At 40.0% G+C, this 24,497-nt stretch overlaps 3 protein-coding genes across 5 annotated transcripts; 1 reads left to right on the top strand and 2 right to left on the bottom strand.

The window, feature by feature from the left end:
• Positions 1-51: 51 nt before the first annotated feature.
• On the bottom strand, positions 52-17,603 carry brwd1 (bromodomain and WD repeat domain containing 1). The gene is given in 45 exon segments (XM_055166847.1): positions 52-2,883; positions 2,956-3,072; positions 3,176-3,475; positions 3,604-3,747; positions 3,897-4,016; positions 4,147-4,304; positions 4,385-4,551; positions 4,637-4,789; positions 5,303-5,428; positions 5,523-5,573; positions 5,647-5,716; positions 5,795-5,920; positions 6,013-6,133; positions 6,306-6,461; positions 6,958-7,019; positions 7,092-7,203; positions 7,281-7,363; positions 7,434-7,558; positions 7,664-7,771; positions 7,858-7,974; positions 8,047-8,287; positions 8,428-8,495; positions 8,577-8,699; positions 8,798-8,888; positions 9,607-9,790; positions 9,868-10,074; positions 10,151-10,227; positions 10,420-10,568; positions 10,664-10,792; positions 10,884-11,018; positions 11,096-11,252; positions 12,457-12,558; positions 12,642-12,682; positions 13,156-13,256; positions 13,341-13,411; positions 14,342-14,350; positions 14,352-14,440; positions 14,525-14,746; positions 15,002-15,162; positions 15,784-15,882; positions 15,981-16,131; positions 16,796-16,855; positions 17,049-17,078; positions 17,193-17,251; positions 17,363-17,603. Coding segments are annotated over 45 exon segments (6,519 nt in total). The 5' UTR covers positions 17,400-17,603; the 3' UTR covers positions 52-1,573.
• Positions 17,604-17,994: 391 nt separating this feature from the next.
• Positions 17,995-20,936, bottom strand: hmgn1a (high mobility group nucleosome binding domain 1a). Its single transcript, XM_020937711.2, has 6 exons — positions 20,732-20,936; positions 19,726-19,755; positions 19,200-19,229; positions 19,081-19,119; positions 18,858-18,992; positions 17,995-18,767 (listed from the first exon to the last, which is right to left on the bottom strand). Exons 1-6 carry the CDS (start codon positions 20,744-20,746, stop codon positions 18,693-18,695), a joined length of 324 nt encoding a protein of 107 aa, XP_020793370.1. The 5' UTR covers positions 20,747-20,936; the 3' UTR covers positions 17,995-18,692.
• A 174-nt stretch (positions 20,937-21,110) lies between these two features.
• get1 (guided entry of tail-anchored proteins factor 1) lies at positions 21,111-24,274 on the top strand. Of its 3 annotated transcripts, none has more exons than XM_055167042.1 (5): positions 21,111-21,263; positions 22,413-22,578; positions 23,423-23,490; positions 23,827-23,941; positions 24,015-24,274. In XM_055167042.1, exons 1-5 carry the CDS (start codon positions 21,261-21,263, stop codon positions 24,086-24,088), a joined length of 426 nt encoding a protein of 141 aa, XP_055023017.1. In that variant the 5' UTR covers positions 21,111-21,260; the 3' UTR covers positions 24,089-24,274. The 3 variants fall into 3 exon arrangements, with proteins under 3 accessions (XP_055023017.1, XP_055023018.1, XP_055023016.1); XM_055167043.1 differs by having other exon boundaries at positions 21,263-21,389; XM_055167041.1 differs by lacking the exon at positions 21,111-21,263 and adding an exon at positions 21,433-21,586.
• The last annotated feature ends 223 nt before the right edge of the window (positions 24,275-24,497 follow it).

Below are 24,497 nucleotides of genomic sequence, written 5' to 3'. Positions count from 1 at the left end.
AACTATGAGCCCTTTTTTTTCAAATTACAAAATCAATACATAAAATCAAGATAGGGGTGAAATGTTTTATTAAAAAACACAAAAAACAAATCATTGCACTCCACAACCACATTTGCTTCAACAGTTTTCCTGTTTATTACACATGTAGTATGAAAAACATTAAGCAAAATGCCAAAAAAGCGACTGTATTAAGAAACCTCCCCATAAACAAAACTAAACTCTAGGTGGCTGGCAAATCTGGGAAAATTAAATTTAATACTGACTGTACTTAACACAGGACTATAAAGTCTTCCCAATATGAGAAATCACAAAATTTTGCTTCTGTACATTTGGTTACTTGTACTCAGCAAAAGGTACCAATGTGTGACATATGGCAAGACGAAAAAACAAATTGTGGAAAAAAGAAGGAAGTCAGAAGGAAAGAACAAAAACATTTTAAATTAACATTTTGCTAATATCTACACTAATTCATTAAACAATAAACTCACAAAGAAATGTCATTGGGGGACTTCTATTCATTTGGCTCATTTTAATCCAGAACAGTGAAGTTTGTATGTGGATCTATATGGGAGTGCTGTAGTCAAGTCTTTCCATAAATTAATGACTTGTTTTGTCCCAGTTCGTGTGCGTGGACATTTGCAGATGTGGAATTATTTCTGCTCACAAAACACCTGCATGATTGAGACTACAGTAAACTTAGCTGACCCCTGAGTTTCTAATGCAAAACTAGTGTATGAAATACCTCTGTACAGTGTCTATTAGTGCAAGCCAGCAATATGCTCGATTTAAACAGAGGTATATCAGATAGCACCCAAGCAGACCGAATCCCCCAGAATGGCAACTCAGCTGACCATATTACAAGCCATGTGTGAGAAATAAGCATTCACTGTCCTCGTGAAAAACAGCAGTTCAAATGCTTGAATTTGTATTCCATTTATAAACAAGTTTTTCATAGAAAATATAAATAATATCCCTGAATGAAACAGATTCACAGCATTTCCTTTCAAAGACTCCAGTGCTACTACCATAATGTGACCATCAAGTGTCTCTTTGACAGTCTCCAGTTAATGTCTAAAGCTGCTAAGTATAGGGCTATTGCTGTAGCTGAAATATTGGTTATATGTTGGATTTGCACATCATGTAAACATGTTCAGTGATGCCTCTGTAAATCCACAAAACCCTCTAGGCTCCAAATTCAGACAGTTTTATGTTTTAACATACTTATCTGAAATAGTTTTGAATACTGCTGAATAGTAGACTACTGTGTCTATTAAGTTCAAATGGTCCATTATTTTCCTGTAATTTGTGTTGAAAGGAACAATATAATGATCCAAAATAGACATGCCGATTAGTAGGAAGTGGTCTGCACTCTAGTTTGACTGTAGTCTGATGATCAGAACTGTCAGTCTAAACTGACTAGTCTACAATGTGGCCACATATCTATCTGAATTTAGAGCTGTCTGAGACAAAGTTTTTGTGAATCGACGGGTCATTCCACACATTCACAAGTACAGATGCACCAATCTGAATACAAATTAATTCATAGTTCAATAAAAGCCCCAGACGAAGTCCTTCATTCACTGTCTTGATAGTTGATAGTTCTTTTCCCCCTGTAGCGTGTATTTACTCGCGGGGTCCGTTTGCTGTATGTTTCATCACTATCCTCGCCCTCAGAGGCAGCAAAGGTGCGCCGCTGTCTGAGCTGGAGGCGGGACGTCCTCTGGGGACGCTGATGAGCCCGCCTCCTCTTTGGACTGCTGTGGGACCCTGAGCCAGAGAGTGAGTGTTCAGAGACAGAAGACTGGTCACTTTCTGAGTGTGATGTGTGACTACTGCTGTTGCTGCTGTAGCTTTCCCTTCCCTTTTTACGGTTTGGCTGCTTTACATTCTTCTTTCTTCTCCCTGAACGGCCAGTGTCGTCCTCCTTCTCCTCTTCCTGATCTGCAGACTGAGAAGCAGAGTCCTCCTCATTGCTGCCACTATCCAGTGATTTGGATTTCTTTTTAGGAGTTTTAGAGGGCCCAGACCTGCTATTCTTGTTCTTCTTGGACACAGGCTCCTCTTCCTTCTCCTCTGCATCCTCAGAATCTGAAGTGTAAATGCGTTTTCTTTTGGAAGAAGATTGCTCTCTTATTCCATTTGATACATTTCTGTTTGATGCTTGCCTTTTCGGTCTGTTAGATGCTGAGGTGGAGATTCCGTTTGTTGCTTTCTTCTGGCTCTCAGAAGTGTCAGAAAGGGAGTGGTCACTGGTGTATTTCTTTTTTATTAAAGTCCTAAGTCTTGGCCTTCTGCTACTGTTGTCTGAATGATCAGGGTCCTCCTCTGAAGAACCAGTGGAGCCTTTACGTCTGGACTTGGTCCTAGGCTTGTATTCTTGGTTAGAACTCTCTGAGGCAGAGGAGGTACCGCGACCTCGCTTCGGTTTGCTCTTGTTTCTAGTTCGCCTTAGTGACCGTGCATCAGGCTCGAACTCGTCACTAGAGCTGTCCTTCATTTCCTTTTTCGCACGTGTTCTGGATGTCTTAGGAACATCACTCAGCTCCTCGGAATCATCAGCTTCTGTTTTTCTAGATGCAGCAAATTTTGGTTGGTCTTGGCCTTTTGATAACAATTTATTTGTCTTTTTCTTAGGGCTAGTTTTATCTGAATCTTGTCCATTTTGACTTGGTTTCTGTGAAGAAGGACTTTTGTCCTTTTTAGGTGGTTGCCAGTCGTCTTCATCCTGCTCCTCCTCATCACTTGAAATCCTACTTTTCTTTGCAGCATTGACTGCTGCTCTTCTTATAGGTTTCTCAGGCTGCTCTTCATCTTCAGAACTTTCTTCACTAGATTCCTCTTGGTCTGAGCAATGTTGTGCATCATGTCCATTGGCCAAGATATCTGCAGATAAAATTAATTAAAATCTAATTGTCTAACCAAACTCATAAAAAGTGGTGGCAAAATGTTACTCACCATTGCTTTTTGATTTGGGATCCTGTCTTTGTTTTTTAGTGTTTCCATTTTGCTGACAAGATGAAGAGTTTGTGTTTTGAACCTCCTCCTCACTGGATTCATTTGTGTTGTGAGAATCTGCAAAATGATCAAATTATAAAAATTATAAAAATCAAATAAGAACTTTAACAGTAGATTAATTTACTTAAACTCAGATCAGTGTTTTGTTATGTTAACCTACCTTCCTCTGATTCGGAGCTGCTCTTAATTACTGCTGTGCGTTTGTTAGTTCGAGATGAGTTTCTTAAATGGCTGTTCCTTGGCGACTGGTCTTGCTGTTCCTCCTTCTCTGAGCCTTCCTCCTCAGAGGCCTCTAACAGTTTGATCTTATTGACAGCGGCTTGAGCTGTCCTCCTCTTCAGAGCCCTTCGGCCTGATGCCTCCTCTTCCTCTGAGTCTGAGGAAGCTCTGTCAGACTCACTGCGCTGACGCCTGTCCCTGAGAGAGGAGCGGCTGCTGTGGCCATTCACCATGGAACGCTCTGAAAACCACACAAGGACATGAAGCTTTACAAGGTTAGGTACAGAATACTAAAGAATACAGAGTGATAGAGAGATAAGCAGCACATTGAGCCAGTGACTAAGCAAATGAACCACACATCATACAGACCTGATTGCCTTCTGTCTGCACCAGAGCGGTTTCTGGTGAGTCTTGTGCTCCTATGGCTGGATCTGCTAGGATAGCGACTGCTTGACATCTCCTCTTCTTCACTACCCATTTCTTCTTCATTGTCATCATCACTATCACTTGCAGCTATGAAAAAGATGTGAGCATGTACTTTTACAGGCATTTAGGGCTTAAGTGTAGTATTTGATGTGATTTATTTAATATTTGGGCTTTAATATTCAAACTGACCTCACATTAACAGTCTTATCTAAAAGTATGCATCTTCTACCACTAACCTTTGTTAGCATGCTTTGAATTGTTGCTTCTGGTGGGCCGTGTGGCTTTGCCTTGTTGTCTGGATGTTCTTGAGTGTTTGTCATCTTCAGACTCACTGGCGTCACTCTCACTTTCAGATTCTGAACACACAACAGATAATACATAGAAAATTACACAAAATGTGGATTAAAAATGTCAATGCAATAATGTAATTTTGACAATGGCTGATGCTTGGTTAAACTTGGCCAAGCTCACACATGTGTGCTGTACCTGATGTAGAGGCAGCTTTAACATCGTCGTCTTCAGATGAGCTGTTCTCAGAGCTGCGCTGTTTCCGACGGGCCCTGTCCGAGACACTCTTGGCTGAGGTAGATTTGGTCACTGATGTCTCCCTTTTTTCCTGAGTTTTGGCAGCACCTTTCCTGTGACTAAACAAGATACAAGATAACATATTATTTTAAACCAACAAAAGCTTTGCTATGATATGCAGACCTATATAAAGACAAACTTTGTGTTATTGGTGGTTGATGGCTGTTCCTGTAGTTGCATCTTCTTGCGGAACCTTTGGCTTCGTCGGAGCCTCTCACTGCTCTTCACAGCTGTTTTGTACTCTGATATGATGGTTCGGAATCGCTCTTCAAAAAACGCTGACAGACGCAATGTCATGCTGTAAATCTTCAGGTCAAAGAACAGAATTCTTTATAGACAAAATACATCAATAAACAATACCAATTTAGAGAATACTGACAAAATGTGATACCTTGGAGCGTTTGTTGGGTGTGTAGGCTTTGGCATTGGCAAATATTAACCGCGCATCTTTGCACAATTCTATGGGGTTTTCATAGCGGTCTTCCTCCAAAGTTCTCCTCACTGTGCCAAAGTCCATTGGTGTGTCTATAATGTCATGGTAGTCCTGGGCAAACACAAAATATAATGTGGATAAAGATGCAATAATATCCATATCTAATGCTGGTGTGTTTAGAGCTACTAGAAATGTTTTCTGGCAAGACAACAAACTGAGGCCTGTACTATGACGATAGCTAAACTTATCCTGGATAATTTCCACTAAACCAGACATGGGGCAGTCTGGATACGCAGTATTACAAAGCAGGTATATCTCTATCAAACCTGGCTATTCTGAATGAAGCTCTGTGCAAACACAGCACAGGGCGCAGGGTTACCACTAATTAACCAATTCTTCTCCATGGAGAAGGGGAGAGCTACATACATTACACAGAGAGGAACTGTCAATCATAACTTCACTAAATATGACAAATTTTAAAAAAATGGCATAAGCCAAAACACAGTTGGTTACTGTTGTTACCCCCAAAGGGTAGTGTGTGGCATGTATTATCCATTTTTTTTTACTGCAGAGTTGAGCAAAACAAGAAGGCTATAGGTTAAGTATAAAAAGTAAAGCATTTACTGGATAATTGTCTGGATCCACAGGCTGTCTGAATGGCTCAGAGTCCTCGCATTCTAAAATATAATTCAGCAGACTCTTGCACTGCTCCTTCCAAGCATCTCGATCAGGAAGAACCTCTACAGTGCGCTTCAGTGGGGAAAAAAAAAAACATTTTTACATACATCAGCAGCAGCAGCAGCAGCAGCAGAAGAAAACTCAAGTGCAAGTTGGGTTTATTTACCTGCCGCAGTCGATGTCCAGAAGACGTCCCTGGAGCCTCTGCATCTTCCTCCTAAAAGAAGGTTTCAAACGGCATTAATAACTGAATGTTTAGTGCTTAAAAATAAATAAAAATAAAAACTTACTTCGTCCCCATCATCACCCATTTCTTCCACAGCATTATAAATCTCCATAATATCTGTGCAGCTTGGATTACTACAATATACACACAAAGTCAGTGCAATGTTGAGTGAAATGTTAGAGAGTTTGTGTTCTTGTACAAGCAAAACTTACTTGATAAACTTCAGAAGAACATTAGTGATGATTTTGGCTGAGTCTGCTATTTTGCTTCTTGGCTCGTTAAAAGTGCGTGCATTGGTTGCAATATATCTTGCATCCCAAATTAGTGCAGAAAGTCGTCTGTAGGATTAAACAATTGCATAAGTTCAACTTTAAAAAGGTGTGTCAGCTAAAAAAACAAAAACAAAAACAAAATGTAATTTTGATTTTACCTGTAGAACCTGTGCATGAGCCGCAGCTTGATGGTGCCCAGATCCGTGGGGTAGGCGATCACAGTGCAGTAGGTGGGGTACTGTGTGAGGTCTACTGGACCAGCAAAGGGTGCAACGATATCTGTAGATCAAGTAGAGGAAAAAAGGGTCGATAGAGCTATGGCACTAAGAGGCAGATTCACACATTACATGAGGCTAAAGCTACCAGTGCACAATCATCTCTTCTGCATGACACAAGAAGTGACACAAGAGAAGTGTGTTTTCTGCTGTAAATAGACAGTGGCTTCACACACCAACACCGTTGAGCTGACTGATGCCTGTAATGATGCGTTCACACTCTTCATCGCGGCTCCGCTCGCCCCACTCTCCAGGCTGAGGCTTGTACATGAGCTCCCTCATCTCCTCTGCTGTCACTGGGATCCCTGCTCCCTCTGTTTCAGGCTGCTGGGCTGCAAAGCATTCACCACTCTTACAATGGCACAGGTCACACAGCAATAACAAGCTTTTCTGTGGACAACAAACTGCTAAATGATAATGCTTCAGATATACAACCGTTTCCCAGTTCAAGAGATACACTTGGAGTTGTATTAGCTAATCAACTTTATGTTCTGGACATTTTAGTGAATGAGGGAGTATATTGTCTAATGGAGAGCAGTCCTTCAGACAGCAGCAACAGACACCTCGAGGTTTGGAGTTTCCACACCATTTCAAGAGTTGGACTTGGACTAATTGTGTAAAGGGATGAACAGAGGAGGGTTCAAGGGTTATTTAACCTGCTTTGTGAAAGTGTCCCTTGGTTTAGTTTTGTTGATAGTAAAGTATTAATTTTGCACTGATGCAGTTGACAGAGTAGACAGTGACATAATGTGGCTATGTCTGAGGTTAAATATATGCTTTCTACGGGAGAAATCACAAACAACAAATTCTAAGTAACAGCCCTTTTACCTTCATCAGAAATGGGCTCAATATCCCATGGACTCAGCTTCTCAGTCTCCCCATTATCCCACCTGAAAATTATGCAAAACAGCGTTAAAAGACGTAGTGGTTAGTTAGTCATACTGGTTTTGATGTTCACTCACTTGACTTTGAAACACTGAAACAGGCTGTCTGGGTACTCTGGCTGATAAGGCTCTTGACAGTCTATAGTTCCAAACCACCAAGCATCGTCTATAACCGAGCGGAACCTGTCATCTGCACAAGGAAAGTGTCAGTCACAACAGTCTTGAATGGAAAATACAAACAAATAACCATTTCTTGGATTAACTTACTTGGCTGCCAGTTCCTTCGGAGTGCTTCATCATAGCTTTGCCTTAGGACCAAGAAATCAATGACATCAGGCATGTCGTGATACCTGAGATCAAAAATAAGTAAATGGTTTATTTGAACATTTATGAAAATACATAAAATTTGAAGATGCTTACTTTATAGTAAAAGACTTGTCAGTGATTTTTCCATTGCCAGTGTCAATAAGAGTCAACTTCAGGCAGCACAGCGTTGGGGGGCAGACTTCATATTTGATCCCTGTAATTTTCACAAACTCCTGGTCCTGCACATCACAGTTGACAGCAACAACAGACGAGTTAGAGGCACTCTGAAGTTGACAACAGCTTTAGCTCCACTAAGCAATTTTGATCCCATCCCATTAGCTTACCCGCAACTCCATTTTCTTCCAAGGCTGTTTTTCTAAATTTATAGGATACAATTCAGTCCGACACACAGCATCAACATAGGCCTCATGTCCTTGGCGAAAGTAGATTACCTAATACAATCCAACAATCAAACACTGTTTTTTGCAATGACCAAGTCTGAGACTTTTTTGTACGTGAACCTAGTACTTTTGCATACCTCATCTCCCATTTGAGGGACAAAAGGAGACTTCCTGGGAATGACATCAGTAATCCATTGGGATGGTCTGAACTCATTGGACACTTCTCTGTTGATGGACGGCCTGGGTTTGGGTCGCTGATAAAAAAAGATTTCACAAATAAAAAGAGTTCAGGCCTGGAGAATCTGCAGATATTCAACATAACTTACACGTGGGGACTTTGTTTTCTCCTTCTTTGTTTTGCTTTTGCTTTTCTTCTGAGGACTTTCCTCTTCGTCGCTGTGCTGCTTCTCCTCCTCTTCCTCATTCTCCTCTTCCTTTGTGTCTTCCTCCTCTTCTTCAGAGCTGCTGAGCTGCCGGCGCACACGCTTTCTCGCTGACAGGGGTGTGGAGGGCTGCAGGTTTATCCCTGCATCTGCAGTCCAGTCCGAGTACTCACTAGATGAGTGACTGTTCAGATAAATATTATTAACAAAAAGGAAACCAATTCATAAAAAAATTAAGTCATTGCATTATGAGTAGGTCTCATCTAAGGAAATTTAAAGAGTTTTTATGCTAAAATTCTCTGGTCTATGCAAACCCAAAAATACCTTGGACTGTCACTATTCCACTCCTCGTCATTAGATGTGTCCAGGTCACTGCCATCCAGCTCATTGTCCTGTGCAGATGATTATAGCATTTGGTTTATTATGAAGCCATCAGCAATAAATATAAACACAGTAATAGTTACGCATGCTACCTCAGTGTGTGCATCTGAGGAGGCTGTCTCCTCTCCTTCTTCACAGGACAAGTCCAAATATTCCTGAGGATCAGTGCGGCTGTGGGACTTTTTGACAGGGGGAGGCTCTTCATCAGAATCATCCTGTCACAGACATAATCCATTAATAACATTCTAATATAGTTTACACACTAAATTTATATAACTAAATAAATATTCTTTTTGTAGTAGGAAACACTTACTCGACAACTGCTGTACATAATACGTCTTTTCCGTGCAATAAATAGTGCAACTTCTTCATCTCCTTTAACACTCCTGATCTCTTCCTGATCCCTGAAAAACAAATCCAATGGTTTACATACTAGGGATGCAACAGTTCAGACCTCAGAGCTCATAAGTTTTATTCATAAAATGGTTTGTTGAGACATTTCTATGTAATATTACACAGTTTGAATGTTCACAAGGAAGGTGGGAGAGCACTGTATGTCTGTAAGAGCACAGACTGTAGTAGGGGAGTTAGGGGAGGAGCTATAGTCTGTCACTGCTGCTACTAGAGGGGAGCAGAGCAGCACAGACACAGGCATGTAACACAGTGAGATGAGGAAGGAGGAAGAGGAAAAGAATCCAAACACCTCATCAAATCACCATCCAAAACGGAAGTCTGACATTGTATTTCACCAAGCACTCTATATGACTAAGAGTATATTGTATAAACTGTTTTCCTTAAAAAGCACTGATTAAAAAAATCTGAGCTGTAAAGCATTGAACTAAATGAACTGAAACACTTCACACATAAACTACTTTATATTAGTTGCGCTGTAATGTGTTAAAATGTGATGTTTCATTAATAACTTAGTGTTTAAGTGTTAATATTATGCTCAGTAGCAAAAAAATGATATATATATATATTTTTTTTCCTGCATCTTAAAAGGTTTCAAAATCAAATCGATATTGTGCCCCATGTATTGAGATGCGTATTGAATCATGGGAAAACTATTATATACTCTCATATGGATATATACAATCATCTTGTAGAGTATATAAATTGTACCTATAGCCGCTGGGTGGCAGTTCGGGCACTACCACTCTGCGTCTCCAGGCCTGGAGGTCTCTTTCTGTGGCCATTTGGCTGCGTGGGGCATTCTGGTGCATCTGCCTCACACCCTCCACCTGACCGCTGCGCCGCAATCCCACATTAGGAGGAGACTGCACATCAGCCCGATCATTGACTGACACTGTAAAATAACACACATGAGCTACACCATGATTGTACAAGATCTGTATAACGTTTGAATAAGAGATGAGGCATTACCTCTGCGCGGGGTGCTGGGGGCAGGCAGCAGTGCTGGACCTTCTCTGTGAGGCTGCTGTGGTGCTCCACTCTCAGGCTGAGTCTGGCGGTCTTGTTGTGCCTGTAGCTGTCGGATGGCCTCATCCAGGAGACTACTACGCCGTACAGCCACTTCCTCTGGCTCTGCAGTCTGCTGACTGATCACCTGCTCCACCACTTCACCATCACCTGCAGATAACAGTACATGTACGATCTGTGTGCTTGGTTCACAACGATGTAAAAAGAAGTCCACTTTAGTTCTTACTTGTAGCAACATATCCCAGCTGTGGAACTAAGTGTTCAGCTGCAATGTTCTCCCGACCAGGAACCAGGCGCTGATACCTACAGACAAAATTCAAGCATGATTCAAAATTATCACTTGTAAATGGCAGTCAATTCCTTTCAAGTCCTCCTCACACAGGCACGAGACTCGTACAACACCAACAGGCCTCAAAACATTTTCTAAACCATATTATGAATCTGTAGATTTATTGAAACACAAAGTACAGTCTCCTGAATTAAAGGCCCATGTACCTGGGCGGGTGAGGGTTTCCATCTACATCCACCAAAAATGGAGGAGGCATGAGATGAGGAGCCTGCTGTGTCTGTTCGTCCAGGACAAAGCCATTGGCGTCTCTGATAAGGGGCCTGTAGTCTGTGTGAAAGAACACTTGGTCTGGGAGCTAAGGAGTAAAAAACACACATTGCCCTTAGAAAAGTGAGCAGTGGACTTCAAAAACACATACTGTACATTTGTTCAAAGCCTTCTTATACTTGCCTTCTCATACGGCTTAGAACTGCCAAAGCCAAAGATGAGCAGATGGCCATGTGAATCAGTGCAGGCAAAGCGTTGTCCATCAGGAGTGAATTTACAGTCAAACACTGCTCCATGTCCCTGGCCTTCAATCTGTATTTAGTTTACGTATTATTTATTATATATACAAGTAGCCACAGTGAGGTTTTTGAATGGGAAATATATTCCAAAACTCATAATGTACCATATTGAAGTAGTGCTGAATGTTAGTTCCTCGCTGCAGGTCCCAAATGTACACATTCCCGTCGTGGCCAGCAGACAGAATGATCCTGGGGTCAAAGGGATGTGGCTCCAGCACAAACACCTCAGCCTCATGCCCCTGAAAACATTTACATCAGTTCGATCCAAGCGCTTTCAAAATTATCTTTTGTAAAGCACAAAGAAAATTGTGGGTACTTTAAGGACGTGCAGCAGCTGTCCTGTGTAGGAGTTCCACACTTTGAGGAGATGGTTGTTAATGGCGGTGATAACTGTATTGTCATGCCGATCCCACGCAACCATGGTGACTTTGGGTTTAAAGTAGCTTTCTTCAGAATCATTCACTGGATCAGATCTGATGGGACAAACAACGAAAAACACTGTCAAAAAACAAAAAAAGATTAATTGACATACTAAAATAAACAGAAAACGAAATATACGAGGGAACAGAAAATACCTAAACGTAAATATGATGTGACAGCTCTAAAATATAAAAACACACACTCAAACACTGGACTGAGAAACTCTATACTACCCACAAACCTCCTAGCCTGATTTATCAGCCAGTTTCGCCTTGTGTAAACCATCTGACCTTGCAGCATTAGAATTTGTTCACTCGATGGTAGGCAGGTACTTTTTTTTATTTAACCAGTCACTGCCATTTGGTCGTGAAGTATGTAATGCGCCACTAACGGGGTTAACTGGTATATTAAGCTTTTCCTGAATCCCGCAGGAAGAAGAGCAATAACATCTTTCCCCTTGATAAAATTCACCAAACATTCTCTTTATTCCGGCTTTAAATCCTCGATCTCAGGAATCGTTGCCAACACACAGCCCACAACACAGCTCACAGCTCTGATTGGCTAGTGCCCAGACTCGCACTTCTGGGGTTTTTGCAAACTGTCTAGTGTATTCCGAGAAATAAAATTGAGTGGAGGCACTAGGTGACGCCAGCCTAGCTACAACCCCCCCCACCCTAAATATTTATGTGTTGTGTGCGTTTATCTTTTGTCACATTTTGTTATGTTTATTTTGTTATTAATGTGCTGGGTATGCATAACCTCATAATGAACAAAATTAAAATAAAAGAAAGAAAGAAAATATTTGCTACAGACTTAAATAACTGACTAAAACGCATGTATGTTATTTAGTCTGTCTGCACACAAGTATTTTAAGTGGATTCCGTTCACCAGAGCAGCCCATCGGCAAAAACCTTAGCGAACATTTATACTTGTTTTGGTTTTAGCCCAGTTTAGTCCTAATGTAATGACTTGGTTTGGTCCAGTTCTAGTTCTGGGTTTAGCGAAGCGTGAACACAGCCTTAAGACATGCTATGCAGTTTTTGGGGAAGCACTTCTATAGAAAATACTCACAACCTCCTGTGTCAGTGATAAGTCATTTGACAAGAGAGATCTCACTAAATCTCACAGCAGTCCGTTTCTGAGCATCAAATCGATAGTTTAATTTCAGAGTCTTACTGGCAGACACACCAACCAACTAACTTACACTGCAACATCAATAAGTCTGCTCTCCCTCGTGTTTAAAAGAAGAGTGCTCACCCCGGTAGAGTAGCAGCCATATTGAGAAGAATACATCTCCACTGGTGGCGGTTATGGAGCTTCCAGATACGCGCTGTTCCATCTCGACTCCCACTCACAAACCTGCAAAGAAAACACAACACAATATTAGTTTACACACATCTGGACATTCAATTTTAGTACATTTTGCCTTGATGACCACAAACCTTTCACTTGTATGGCAAAACTGAATGCTGTCCACTTTATCCTAGAGACAAATGTAGTGAATTTAAATGGAACAAAAGTCCTAGACTACGCAAAATTGACTCTTGTGAGCTTTTAGCCATGTAAAAATGTTGTTACCTCCTCAAAACATACCAATTGTGTTTTGTTTCTTTCAGACATGTTTGAGTAATCCTATTTTATTAAGTTTGTCTAAACCTCAAAATGCTCTGTTCCATCCTGTAATGTAATAAAGAGGTAGTTTTCAAATGAATGACTACCCTTTATCTTCTTTAATTCAGTAAAGATGGGCAATTCCAGGGCTGAAATCGACCAAAAGATTCTGATGAAGGTGTATGAAGTTTAAAAACACAGCGGATTTCTATTTAAACACGTGTAAATGAAGCAAAACACAACTCAGTATGTTTCTGATAAGGACAAAGCATTATAATGTTACAGATTATACAAAAGACCTTTAAATTACATTGAAAATAAAAACTATATTTAAAATTGTCTTACAGTGTGTTCATGAAGGTCTGATATTTTCTCAGGACTGCCACTTCCCAGGTAATATATTCTGATGACATCGTCTGTGCTTCCTGTTGCTAGAAACATCCCACCTGGACGATTTGTGAACTTTGAGTCAATTAACCAATGAAGAACACGTGTATTTTTTGCTAAAATGTTGAGGTTGTCATCTTTACCTGGACTGAAGGAGGAGCAAACGGTCTGAACGCCCGGTCGTGGCCTCTCTGTGAACTTTATGGGTCGATCACTGGAAATACATTTGTGGGAAAAAGGAAAATTGTGGGAGTTGCTGGCAGTCAATACAATTACATCTGAAAACAAGTGACAATAATGTAGGTCATCTGTCCTAAAATTACTTTCGTTTTTTGTATTTACTAATATTAGTATTTTTTATGTTTTCATTTACTTGCTTTTTTATTTTTTATGCTTTATTTAATTTAAATTATACTGTGCACACTGTGTACAGCACTTTGGAGACATGTTGGTAAAACGTGCTATACAAATAAAGTTGGACTGGACGGGATAAAATGAGTGAGTTCACCACTTAACACATATTCCTGACCATTTCTTGCCCATTACTGTTAAATCCATCTACTAGCTGTGCCAGTGTGCAGTGTGCAGTGTACATATGCAGTAGTAATCCAGGTATGATTGGAGTGTGGAGTATGTTCTCCATCTGATAGCGAATAAGAACATTCAAATTACAACCCCTTGCAATCAGGTGTCCTGTGTTTACAAGCATATAGAAAACCAGTTAAAAATGGAGTATCCTCGTAATCACCAAAAGGCCAGTCTATCCCAGGACACTTAGGGCTAGAAGGTGCTTCCCACGACCAAGTGTGAAGTGAATATAAAATACAATATAAAGCATTTCAGCACTTTGCTTCAGAAATCAAATGCACATTAAAAGGGAAATCTAAAAGCAAAATGTTGGGTCCAAACTGACACCTTTTTCAAAAGTAGTCACATCACTGCTGTTTAAATGTACAGATAATCACCAAAACACATGAGTAATTATAGATTCATATTCTAATAACCAATATAGTTAGGATAATATAGTACCTCTCATTACTGATGGGTCATTTAAAATAACAATAGACTACAATTCTGATGACTACACCTGCATGCTGAAATATCCCATACCCAGTACAATATATGCAGAGCATCTTAGACTCACCTAAAGTTGGTTTTGAACATCCCACTGCCAGAAACAGACTGTAGCATCAGTACCAGTTGACAGCATGTAACGTTTTGAGCCCTTGGCAAATGGTGAGAACTGAAAATACAATTGACAAGGAAAATAAAAAAATATGCAATGTTAAACAATTTCCAATATTCCCAAGGTTGACCTCTGCTGTACCTGTAAGGAGGTAATGGATCCACTGTGTCCCTGTAGCACAGCCACAGGGGCACAGGTTCGAAGGCACCACACACGGATGGTCTTGTCACAGCTTCCTGCTGCGATCAGTGTGTTTTCATAATTCACTGCCAAATCAGTGATCTCAGCAGAATGTCCTCTCAACGTCGAATGGAGCCGCCCGTCAAATGAAGACCAGATCTTTACGAGACAGTCATCTGAGCCCTAAAGGCAAAAAAAAAAACAGGCACTGAAACACAGTGTCTTATGGCTAGTGTCAGTGTCACTATGGCTGACACAAAATCCAAAACTCAAATGGCTAAAACAACATAGAGAATGCCATATGTTCTGATTCATATTTTATTCTTTTACATACAATCCCAAAATCTGAAAACCTGAAAAATCTGTTTCTGAACCAGCACAATAAACTGACACTTATATTACAAAATAACAATGAAAATGAGTGAACAAAGGTCTTACTGTGAAGATCCTGAGACCAGTGCGGTCAAAGGCGATACAGTACACTGCAGACAGATGGCCCAGGATGCGGCGGTGTAGACGCATGCGCTCATAGTTGCTGACAGGATTGATCGAGCTAAAGTTCTGGACTCCAGTCAGCTCTCGTCCTCTGTGAACCTTCACTGTGGATGAGAAAGGCACAGAGAGTCACAAATGAGAACTAGAAAAATAGTATAAATATAAGCAATCACAATTCAGAGGAAATGTGTTCTACACATACATAATGTATGTATGACATGGGGGCAAAGTAAAGATACTTTTAGGCAGGTTTCATGTTTTTCTATTCATTACCTGGTTTAGTGGAATAACACATGTGGTGAATAATTAACATAGTTCTAGACCAGTCAAGTGTCCATTTGTAAAGACTTTGTTTAATAAAATAGCTGAAAATGACAGGAAGTGCTGTTGGGTTTCTAAAAAAGAATCCCTATCTACATCATCACTAAATAACATTACATACAAAATTCAGGGATGATTTGCACACAAGGAACACAGTTTTTACAATTTAAACATTCATTAGGTGTTGTCTAAATTACACAATAGAAATGATTTGATGACTAAAGAGACATATCACTTTTTGCCCCTTTTTAATGCATATCATATCTTCTGCGGTGTCCAACCAAAACTGTCAAATTAGAGAAACCTTGACAAAACTTCTTATTAAATATAATGAATTGAGTAAAATGTGTGGTCTATACCGGTCATATGCATTTTAAACACTGAAAGAAAATTCAGACATTTACCAAGAGGGGGAGGTTTTCTGCAGTTCAAAGGCCTCTCTGGTGGTCGTCCCCTGTGTAGGGCTGCATATGATGAAACTGTAAACCGCACATTCTCGCATTCTAAAAAGAAAGTGACATGTCACAATAAAATTTAGAGGGAAATAAGTTATCCTGCATTGTTAGTCATGTTTAGTGAATTAAACAGGAGTGATGCACACCTTTTGCTGTCCGAAGCATAGATTGCTTTCCTGAGCCCAATAGTGAGTATACACCTGGGACACATGATGGCACCTCTTTGTCAAGAAGTGGTCCGATTTGTTGACATATCTTAAGCAAATGGTCAGGAGCAATATGTCTGTTGGCTGCCACCTGTTATAACATATAGAGCCAAACACATCAGTAATGTATTACCTTGTAATACATTTATAAAAAAAAAAAAGGCCACCATTAGCGCCAATTCCCAAAAGAGCCTTAAATAGAAATGCCATTCAGATCTGTAGGCAAACCATGTTTAACTCTGATTTAATAAAAACATTTTAGATAGCAGAGATCAAAAAAAAAAAAAAAAAAAAAGAGCAGATAACTTTTAATGCATTTGCTGTGTACATGTTTCTGAACCATTGCCTTCTAAGAGGTGTGGCCTATTATGCAAAAACATCCTTTTTTAACCCAATCAGAGCTCGGTTCACATGCAAAACAGTGCAGTGACAGTAAGCCTCGGCAGCTGATTGGCCAGCATGGCCGTCTCGACTACACCGGAGCCTACAACCCACCCTATCCGCAGTCCAACTGTCGGGCTAAATATTGTTAACCTTAGTGTTTTATCCACACATTTTTGTGCCGAAGTAATCTCAGTCAAAACCAGACACTGTTCATTTCACAAAGACACTAATGTGAGCGCTGGAGGGTCCGGCTCAGGCTGCGCCGCGGTCAGAGACGAACAGAACAAAGAGCGTAAACAGCCCGGAGCGTGGAGCACGACTGTCACCAGACAATACCAAACAAACACATATGCACACAACTTCACACTCACCACATCTTCATACGATCTGGCGTGTTCGTTTCCTTGCCAATCCAATCTCCCGGGTAAGAGCTGTTGAAAACAAATGGGCCAAGTAAAGCTACACTAGAAACACAGGGCGAACATAAACCGGGTTAAACCCAGCTATAAACAAATGATTGAGACGAATAGTGGAGGTAAAAGTGACTGAGTCAAACAACTTTTAATGGCTAGACTCGGCATAGACCCGCAGATAGCAGCTAGCAAAGACAACACGGATACAGACCTGATATTCCTCTAATTCAGTGGCCAGGACCTATAGTGGACGAAAAGCAATGGCTCACATTATAATGTCACATTAACGCGATTATAACAACAGTCAACTATTTTGAAATACAGAGACGGTGCCAGTCAAGACACGCCAGCTCACCTCAGCTGCTCTCCGACAGGGACCCGTGGTTAGAAAACGAGAGACTAGGTAATACAGCTCTGAAATTTGACAAAGCGAGATTCATTAGCGACCAGGCAGAAGCTGTATCAATTAACCTCAGCGTTAACGAACTACATTGGACTACAATTAGGTTTACTTCAACCGCTTACCCGTTTCAAGGAGCGAAATGTTCCGACTTTTGGCCATGGAATCGGCCTTTAGTTGGAGAGTTCGAGTTGATTTAACTCCAACTTTATGGCCGTGTGAAGATTGATATATTTAATTAATTGTGGTAGTTCCAGTGCTCTGGCCCCCTCCACAGTTGCTCCCGCTTTCTGTTGAGCCTGTTTGCAGTCGCCATTGGAAGGATGAGGCCTGAGCGTTCACTTACTTCCGCCACAGCGGAGTGCACAGGAACCAGGGGGAGGGGAGAGCAACAAAAGAATTATCTGCTGTCCTCACCACGGCTTTTATCTTTTACTAAACACTTTATTCTCTTTAGCTAGCGCACAACCAAAATTATCTACATAAGTTTGAAAAAAGAAAATCATGTTTATAAATTAGTTAATTACGAAGCACGCGCTGTGACAAGGTCGCCTCTTCTGTCATGACGTAATGCACAAATAACATTGATCTCATAGATATGTATGATCATGCATTATTTATCTCTCTGCTTCAGCAGCTTCACTTTAAAGTGCTTAAAAGAAACACATTTTTTACTCAAATAATACACCTTACGAAATTAGGCTACCTCAAATGTTTACTTGAAAAAGTCTGAAATGTGAAGTCAAAATAAAACCACTTTCCTTTTTACAAAACTTAAGAAGTTTTTATTTTTTATTCCAACATTTTTATTTGAAATTGTACATTGTTAGAGAAACCCCATATTTAGAGGACTTCCCTGAATACGATTATCCTCAAAGGATAAGCAATGACACATTTAACACATTTTAGGCACAGTTGAGAACATGCAGTTCATTTTTAAATGTACCATAATAAATGCAAAGAAAAGATTGGTTTCACAGCACCTGTGCATATTCATGTAATGCTCACAAAAGTATATAAGAAGAAAATACAATGATATGAAACCCTACCTCCAGTTGTTCTAAATACATTTCATCAAATTGTGTTGAAAGAAAAGACTGTATAGCATACAACAATACACCTTTCAATGATTCTAAAAAAAACACACTGGAATAGTGATGAATGTATTAAAAATCAAAAACATTACAGGTTACAAAAACACCACCTCTGGAATGCCCTCAACCAGGTTTCCAAGTTCAGTGACAGATTTCAGATTTTAAAAAACAGTAAAATAAAAATAACTAAAATCTAAGGCCACAAAGCTAGAAGTATTCCCAACACAAACATCCCTTCACTGAAACCACAAAACTTGAATTTGTAGTTAAAATATCCCTAAAAACACTGCTGTTTTAAGAAAATAGAGATTCTCTGTGTTGCCTACAAATAAGGTAGAAGGTGGTGAGTGAAACTGAGAACTCATTCGGCCTCTTTCTCTTCCTCAGCCTCGTCCTCTTTTTCATCAGCTTCAGCGTCAGCCTCTGGTGCAGCCTCCTAAACACAATCATTCATTTAGACAAACCAAACTTTCAAACACGTATATTACTCAAAATTATTGAAAACGTTCAAATGCAAAGGTCGTACCTCATCAGCTTTGGCGTCTCCGTTCTCTGCTGGGGCAGGTGCTTCTTCCTCCTTCTCCTCTTCTACCTCAGGCTCTTCTACCTTCTCTTCCTGCTTGGCCTTTGTTTCCTTCACCTTCTTAGGTTTAGCAGGTGCCTAAGAATTAATGATACAATTAAATTACAAGCTCTAGTCTAGGAGAAAAGTACCAATTTTTGTTGAAAGTTGTTTTTTTTTTTTTTACCTTTTTCTTTTCTGGTTCAGGTGCTGGTTCTATTTGTTTCTGCAACAGAAAACATTATAAGTTTAGATGATTTGTGTATGAATAAATAAACTGGGCCTTGGCTGAAAGAAATTACTTACCTCTGACAATCTGGCTGACTTTCTTCTTGGCTAAAAACAGAAAAGAACCGTTATTCAACTGAATACTCCAAAAACATTATTTGTGTCTCTTCAATGAGTCGAAATTCTGACATTTTTTTTTTCTTTTTAAGATATTTTATTACACAAGAATACATATAAAATACAATAAATGTAAGTTTGTCTAAGACTAAATAATATGTGCATTTGCTTTAATGTAATCACGGTGATGAAGAACATCATTAAAGCACTGGCGCCCTCTATTGGGGCAAGTGTGCAATGAAAGACAAACTACAGGGCTGCAAAGTGTTAAAATGTATTCTTGTTCTACGTTCACTTATGGTAGTATTCTGGTACATTTTAATAAAACTAAGATGTTGGGGCGCAAAACTACAAAAACAAAGCAAATGGGCCAAGTGTGACCGTGCATATCTGTTGACATCTGTTGAGAACAAAATGTTCATTTGGGTCACAGTTGGTCATATTGGCTCATAGAATGAAAAACTGCACATGTATGTGTAATACAAACCTCGATTGCTGCATCAGCTTCACCGGTAGACTGTAAAAAGAAAAGGAGATATCATAAATAAGACCAAAAATAAAGTCCCATACACGAGTGAGTAAAAGTGGGTGTGTGAGGCAGAGGGGGGATGGGCACTCCTCTCCCTTAAGTCACAAATAAATTGTTTAATCTGTGAGGAAGGAAGAGGGGGTCTAACATTCAAAATTGATTTCTTTCAATAGAAAATGTACTTTGTATTCCAGCCACGTGTTTACCAAAAAGATTATTGTGTATAACCGAACATACTATTGGCACCGTGTACACAACACGTTTGTACAGTGGCACAGGCTACTCATGGCTCCCAGGAGGGAATAAGCAAAGGGAAAGAATGAATGTAAAAAAGGACTTATTTTACATTTCGCAAGATAACTGCGACCAGTCGTCTAAAAAAAACAGTGAAGAGAATACTTAACAGCTCAAACGAAGGCGAGGTCGGAGGCAAATTAACCATGCATGTGAGCTTAAAAAATACATTACAACCTAAGAAAAACTGTAAAATTATTATAAAACATCCAAGAACAGGCATAGACCTGATACGTCTGCATTCAGTCGACAGATGGAGTTATTAAGACGATCGAAGAAAAATCGAAATTGTAACGTGTCTCATGAGGGGCAACACACCCCTTTGTTCTGAAGTAACGAAAAGCACAATGTGGCAGAAAAACACATGAGAACAGGAGTGCTACACGTCTGCAGGAACAGTCACTCAAAGTACAGTAGATTTTCCCAATGCAGCGAGGCGCGCAGCTCTAAGTAAAAAGGCGCCACTTTCCAGTATCAACAGCACCAGGCTGACCTGAGCTGCAAAGGTGCTCTGCAGACACACGGAGCCAGACAAATTCAGCGTTTGTGACCAGGGATTCACAAGCATTCGTGCACTAGGTCGATTAAAAGTTAAAAAGTTTAACACTTTCCTATACATCTGTAATAGTCCATACTGTAAATACTCAAAACATCATGAAGGTTCACTTACTTTCTTCCTCGGCATTGTGGCACAGGTTTTGGGTTCGAGAAAAGGAGGACAATGGAGACTTGAGCTGCAGCTGTGAATAAACTCAATGTAAAGCCTGAGCCTGTGAAGAGGGCACCTCACATAAAAGCACCTCCCGAGGACTCCGTGTTACTTCACACACACATCCGAGCAGTACCAGAACTAGCTGAAACCGGATTGGATCCCCACACGGTATATTTTATCCTGTATCCTACCAACCCAGCAGGGAGAGCCTCCACCCGCCCCCCGCCTTCACTGATTGGCTTCGCGCTGGAGGCCACTCGGTTTCAAACTAGAACAGCTCACCTGTGTGGGCCGGAGCGCACGCCAATCATTACGCACTGGCCCATTAGGCTTTTTTTTCTTCCGACTCACCGTTTCTGTCAATGCAACAACAAATTTGAAATGTTTTTTTAAAATAAAGAAACACACATATGCCCACGTGTTCAGCCAAGTATCCTTCATAAAAGATTACTGCTTAACTATAAAGTACCACGTGAAAGGTCCATGTATGGTACAGTAAAATACTCTGGTTATGAAAGATCTGCATGGTGATTAAATTAGAAAGGCTACTGCTGTGCGTGTTGTCTTTGCTACAATAACACTCATATCCGTGTGTTCTCACTCATTAATTAGCAGGGTAAGTTAAATGAGTGTGTGATGCAGCGGGATCATTGGCTGCAGGCCGCGCTGCTGCTGCCGCCGCTGCGTACTGTGGATCCATGTGTGCGGGGCGGAGAAACAAACATGGCGGCGGGATACGCTTGGTTCCTCGTGTTGTGTTCAGTTTTTTTGTGCAACTTAATGAAAACACTCCTCCCGTCCATATCTTCGTGTGTGAGTAGGGTGCTTTTCTTCTCTGTGTAGATAGTTTCGCTTGATTGCTTTGCATTTTACGAGAAGAGAAGATACCAAAGGCTGTACGTGCTAACACAGGGCTAGCACAATACCCTTTCTGTTATGCTAGCTGTGCTATTCCTTGAAACAGGCTGCAAATTGTACAGACTGTACAGTTGCAGATGCTTTTCTGCACCAAGAGGGTGTGGTCATTCCTAGAGACCATTTACGTTGGCCCTATACATAGGAGAAGCTATGTTCCTTATGGATGTAGCAGCTTGGACATTACAGAAGGCTCCTCTCAGAGCAGAGACCACTGCTCCTCCAGTATCTAAACTCTGACTTTTCACAATATTGGGACAAAGCATTTGGCAGCAGAGAACAATCATCTCATTGTATTCATTTCATACTTAATGCTAGCTACGGTCAAAGTACAAAATGTTCTGCTTAGTAACTTTGAACCAGGTCTGTTGTGTTTTTTTTTTTTGCTTGTGTCACCCTGATTCTGTGAATTCATGCTCCATCATTAAACCTCTGTGCCTCTTCGCAAATGAAATCCAAACAATAGCTACAATGAGCTCCTATATATAATATATATATAGATAGATAGCTGTATACATAGATATAGACACACACACACACACACACACTTAAAAAAAAATATATATATATATATTTTATAAATAATATATAAATACCAAATACCAGTAAGCCTTCTCTTTTGCCCCAAGTGATGATGATAATAATTAAATATGTTCTTTATATCTGTGCAAAATAATAATGACCATAATAATCAATTAATCGACAGTTGTGTTTTTCTCTGTAGCTCTCCAAAATGGTGCAGAAGGATGCTGAGCAGGAAAGTGAAATGAGAGCAGAAATTCAAGATCTCAAGAGGGAGCAGTCCTCCATTAGTATGATGGATGAATTTGCCAGATATGCACGGCTGGAGCGTAAAATCAACAAGTTGACAGACCAACTAAAAACACATGGTAAGAAGTCAGAGTGGTGACTGTTGCTGACACTGAGGTGTTCAGCTTTACTGAGGGCATGTGTGCTTGTCAGCTTCTGACCACACAGATCTACTTGAGCAAAACACAAAAGAAAGCTTCTGATTAATGTCGCCTCCAACCTCATCTGCCAACAACAGGTGCTCTTGCACTGTCTTGTAATGTAGGAGAGTACAAACAGAGGTGGGTGGGGGACCTATAATAATTTAAAAAAAGATAATATTCCTATATTTGTTTCAGATCTGTGCAAAACTTTGAATCAAAAAATTGTCTATATCAGAAATGGCCAAACCAAAGAGACAAAAACAAATCTATAATACAATATTTCATCCTTTTCGTGGTTAAAGTCTTTCTTTTTTTTTTTTTTTTTTTTTTAACCTCACCCAAGACTTTTACAGACACATTTTAGCATTTCTGATGCATTGTTAAAATAATCAGAAAACTAAAAAAATGTCAACATCACCAACCCCTTGCCCAGACTTTTTACACCAATGGCCCCAAAAACGTAATCGAAGCTGAGGTACACAGTCCAGTAGTCAGTACAGCAAGCCAGAATGGCTGCTTTTAATACTGAGTGCATTTCATGTAGCTTTGACAAAGTCATGTACATTTAATATCTGTGAGAACATTCATTTTAAGTCTTTATCACAATGCAATGTGACATAATTGGGGTTATCATGGTAGAATTACTTGAATCTGCAGTAAAAAGCACTGTCTATGATAATATAGGCCAATTTGGAAGGAGGCCTGAGGTTGGAGAGCGCCTTTCCAATGTAAATGTGTGTTTTTAAATTGTTAAATTGAGTGTGGCTTTTTTTTTTTATAGTGAAATCAAGAACTGCACAACAGGCGAAGATGAAGTGGGTGGTGAACATTGTCTTTTATATTTTACAGGTAAGTTCATTTGCTGCTGTTGCACTAAAAACTGTGGTAGTACTTTTTTTTTTTTTTTTTTAACAAACCATTAATCAGGAAGTACATATTTACACATTATCCTCAACTGTAAACTGCTGCATGCCACAAACACTTCAGTACATAGAGACAGTTTGACACTGCACTGTGGTCTGATTTGTTTTTAAATTGTTGTATTTTCAATATTTTCCTTGTGGGAAATACTAAAGTTTATTATTTACAAAGAAAATGAGGTAATATACGTATTAACTGCTAACCTGGTATCTACCATCTGGTAGAACAGTGTGTATTGATATCACTTTGGGTTGTTGTTTTCAGGCCGCTCTGATGATCTCTCTCATATGGAAGTATTACTCTGACCCGGTCACTGTGGTCCCCAGTCGATGGATAGCTCCTGTGGAGCGTCTTGTTGCATTCCCCACTGGGGTGGCAGGTAACCAGTGTTTCTAAGCACCAAAATTACTATGTAAGTTTATATACCACAAATAAATGTTCTTTTCTTGTAGGTGGTGTGGGCATTACATGCTGGTTGGTAGTTTGTAACAAAGTAGTTACACTGGGTCTCAGTGCTGTGAGTTAAAAAGATTATTTTTACTCCTCACTGTTTTTGTTTTGTTTGTCTCCACTGGATCAAAAAAAAAATGAATATAGGCCTACTGACCTGAATGTTATGTGATGGTAAAATTATCTTGATTTTGTTTTGTAATTGATGTTATTTATTTCGTTACCTTTGAGTATTTCTTTTAATAAAAAATGAATAAATGTATGAATGCTCTGCTTATTGTAGTCACTCATCTCTGTTAGGTTTCACTGACATCACTACGATTACAACAGTTAGAATATGATTTACCTTTTATGTTGCATAACATGCTATACTTTTACACAGCCTTGAGGTATTCTCAAATAAAGTGTATATACTGTCTGTATGTAGAAACTAGCACCATCCAAACACCTCCGCTTCTCAGCCTGAAACTAAAGCCAGAGCCTTC

The sequence above is a fragment of the Boleophthalmus pectinirostris genome, unplaced genomic scaffold (genome assembly GCF_026225935.1).
Source record: "Boleophthalmus pectinirostris isolate CB_2022bp ecotype Guang Dong unplaced genomic scaffold, ASM2622593v1 HiC_scaffold_9, whole genome shotgun sequence".
Lineage (NCBI taxonomy): Eukaryota > Metazoa > Chordata > Actinopteri > Gobiiformes > Gobiidae > Boleophthalmus > Boleophthalmus pectinirostris.
Note: the sequence above shows the minus strand (reverse complement) of the source record. Positions and strands in the feature narration are given on the sequence as shown.

What these genes read in the sequence shown, in the direction of transcription:
- hmgn1a (XM_020937711.2), bottom strand. An exon ending in AGTCAGCCAGATTGTCAGAG is followed by an intron (nt 19,120 to 19,199) that starts GTAAGTAATTTC and finishes TTTCTGTTGCAG; the next exon opens with AAACAAATAGAACCAGCACC. An exon ending in CTGAACCAGAAAAGAAAAAG is followed by an intron (nt 18,993 to 19,080) that starts GTAAAAAAAAAA and finishes ATTAATTCTTAG; the next exon opens with GCACCTGCTAAACCTAAGAA.
- get1 (XM_055167041.1), top strand. Translation starts at nt 21,497, where the DNA reads ATGGCGGCGGGATACGCTTGGTTCCTCGTGTTGTGTTCAGTTTTTTTG. An exon ending in TTGTCTTTTATATTTTACAG is followed by an intron (nt 23,491 to 23,826) that starts GTAAGTTCATTT and finishes TGTTGTTTTCAG; the next exon opens with GCCGCTCTGATGATCTCTCT. An exon ending in ATTCCCCACTGGGGTGGCAG is followed by an intron (nt 23,942 to 24,014) that starts GTAACCAGTGTT and finishes CTTTTCTTGTAG; the next exon opens with GTGGTGTGGGCATTACATGC.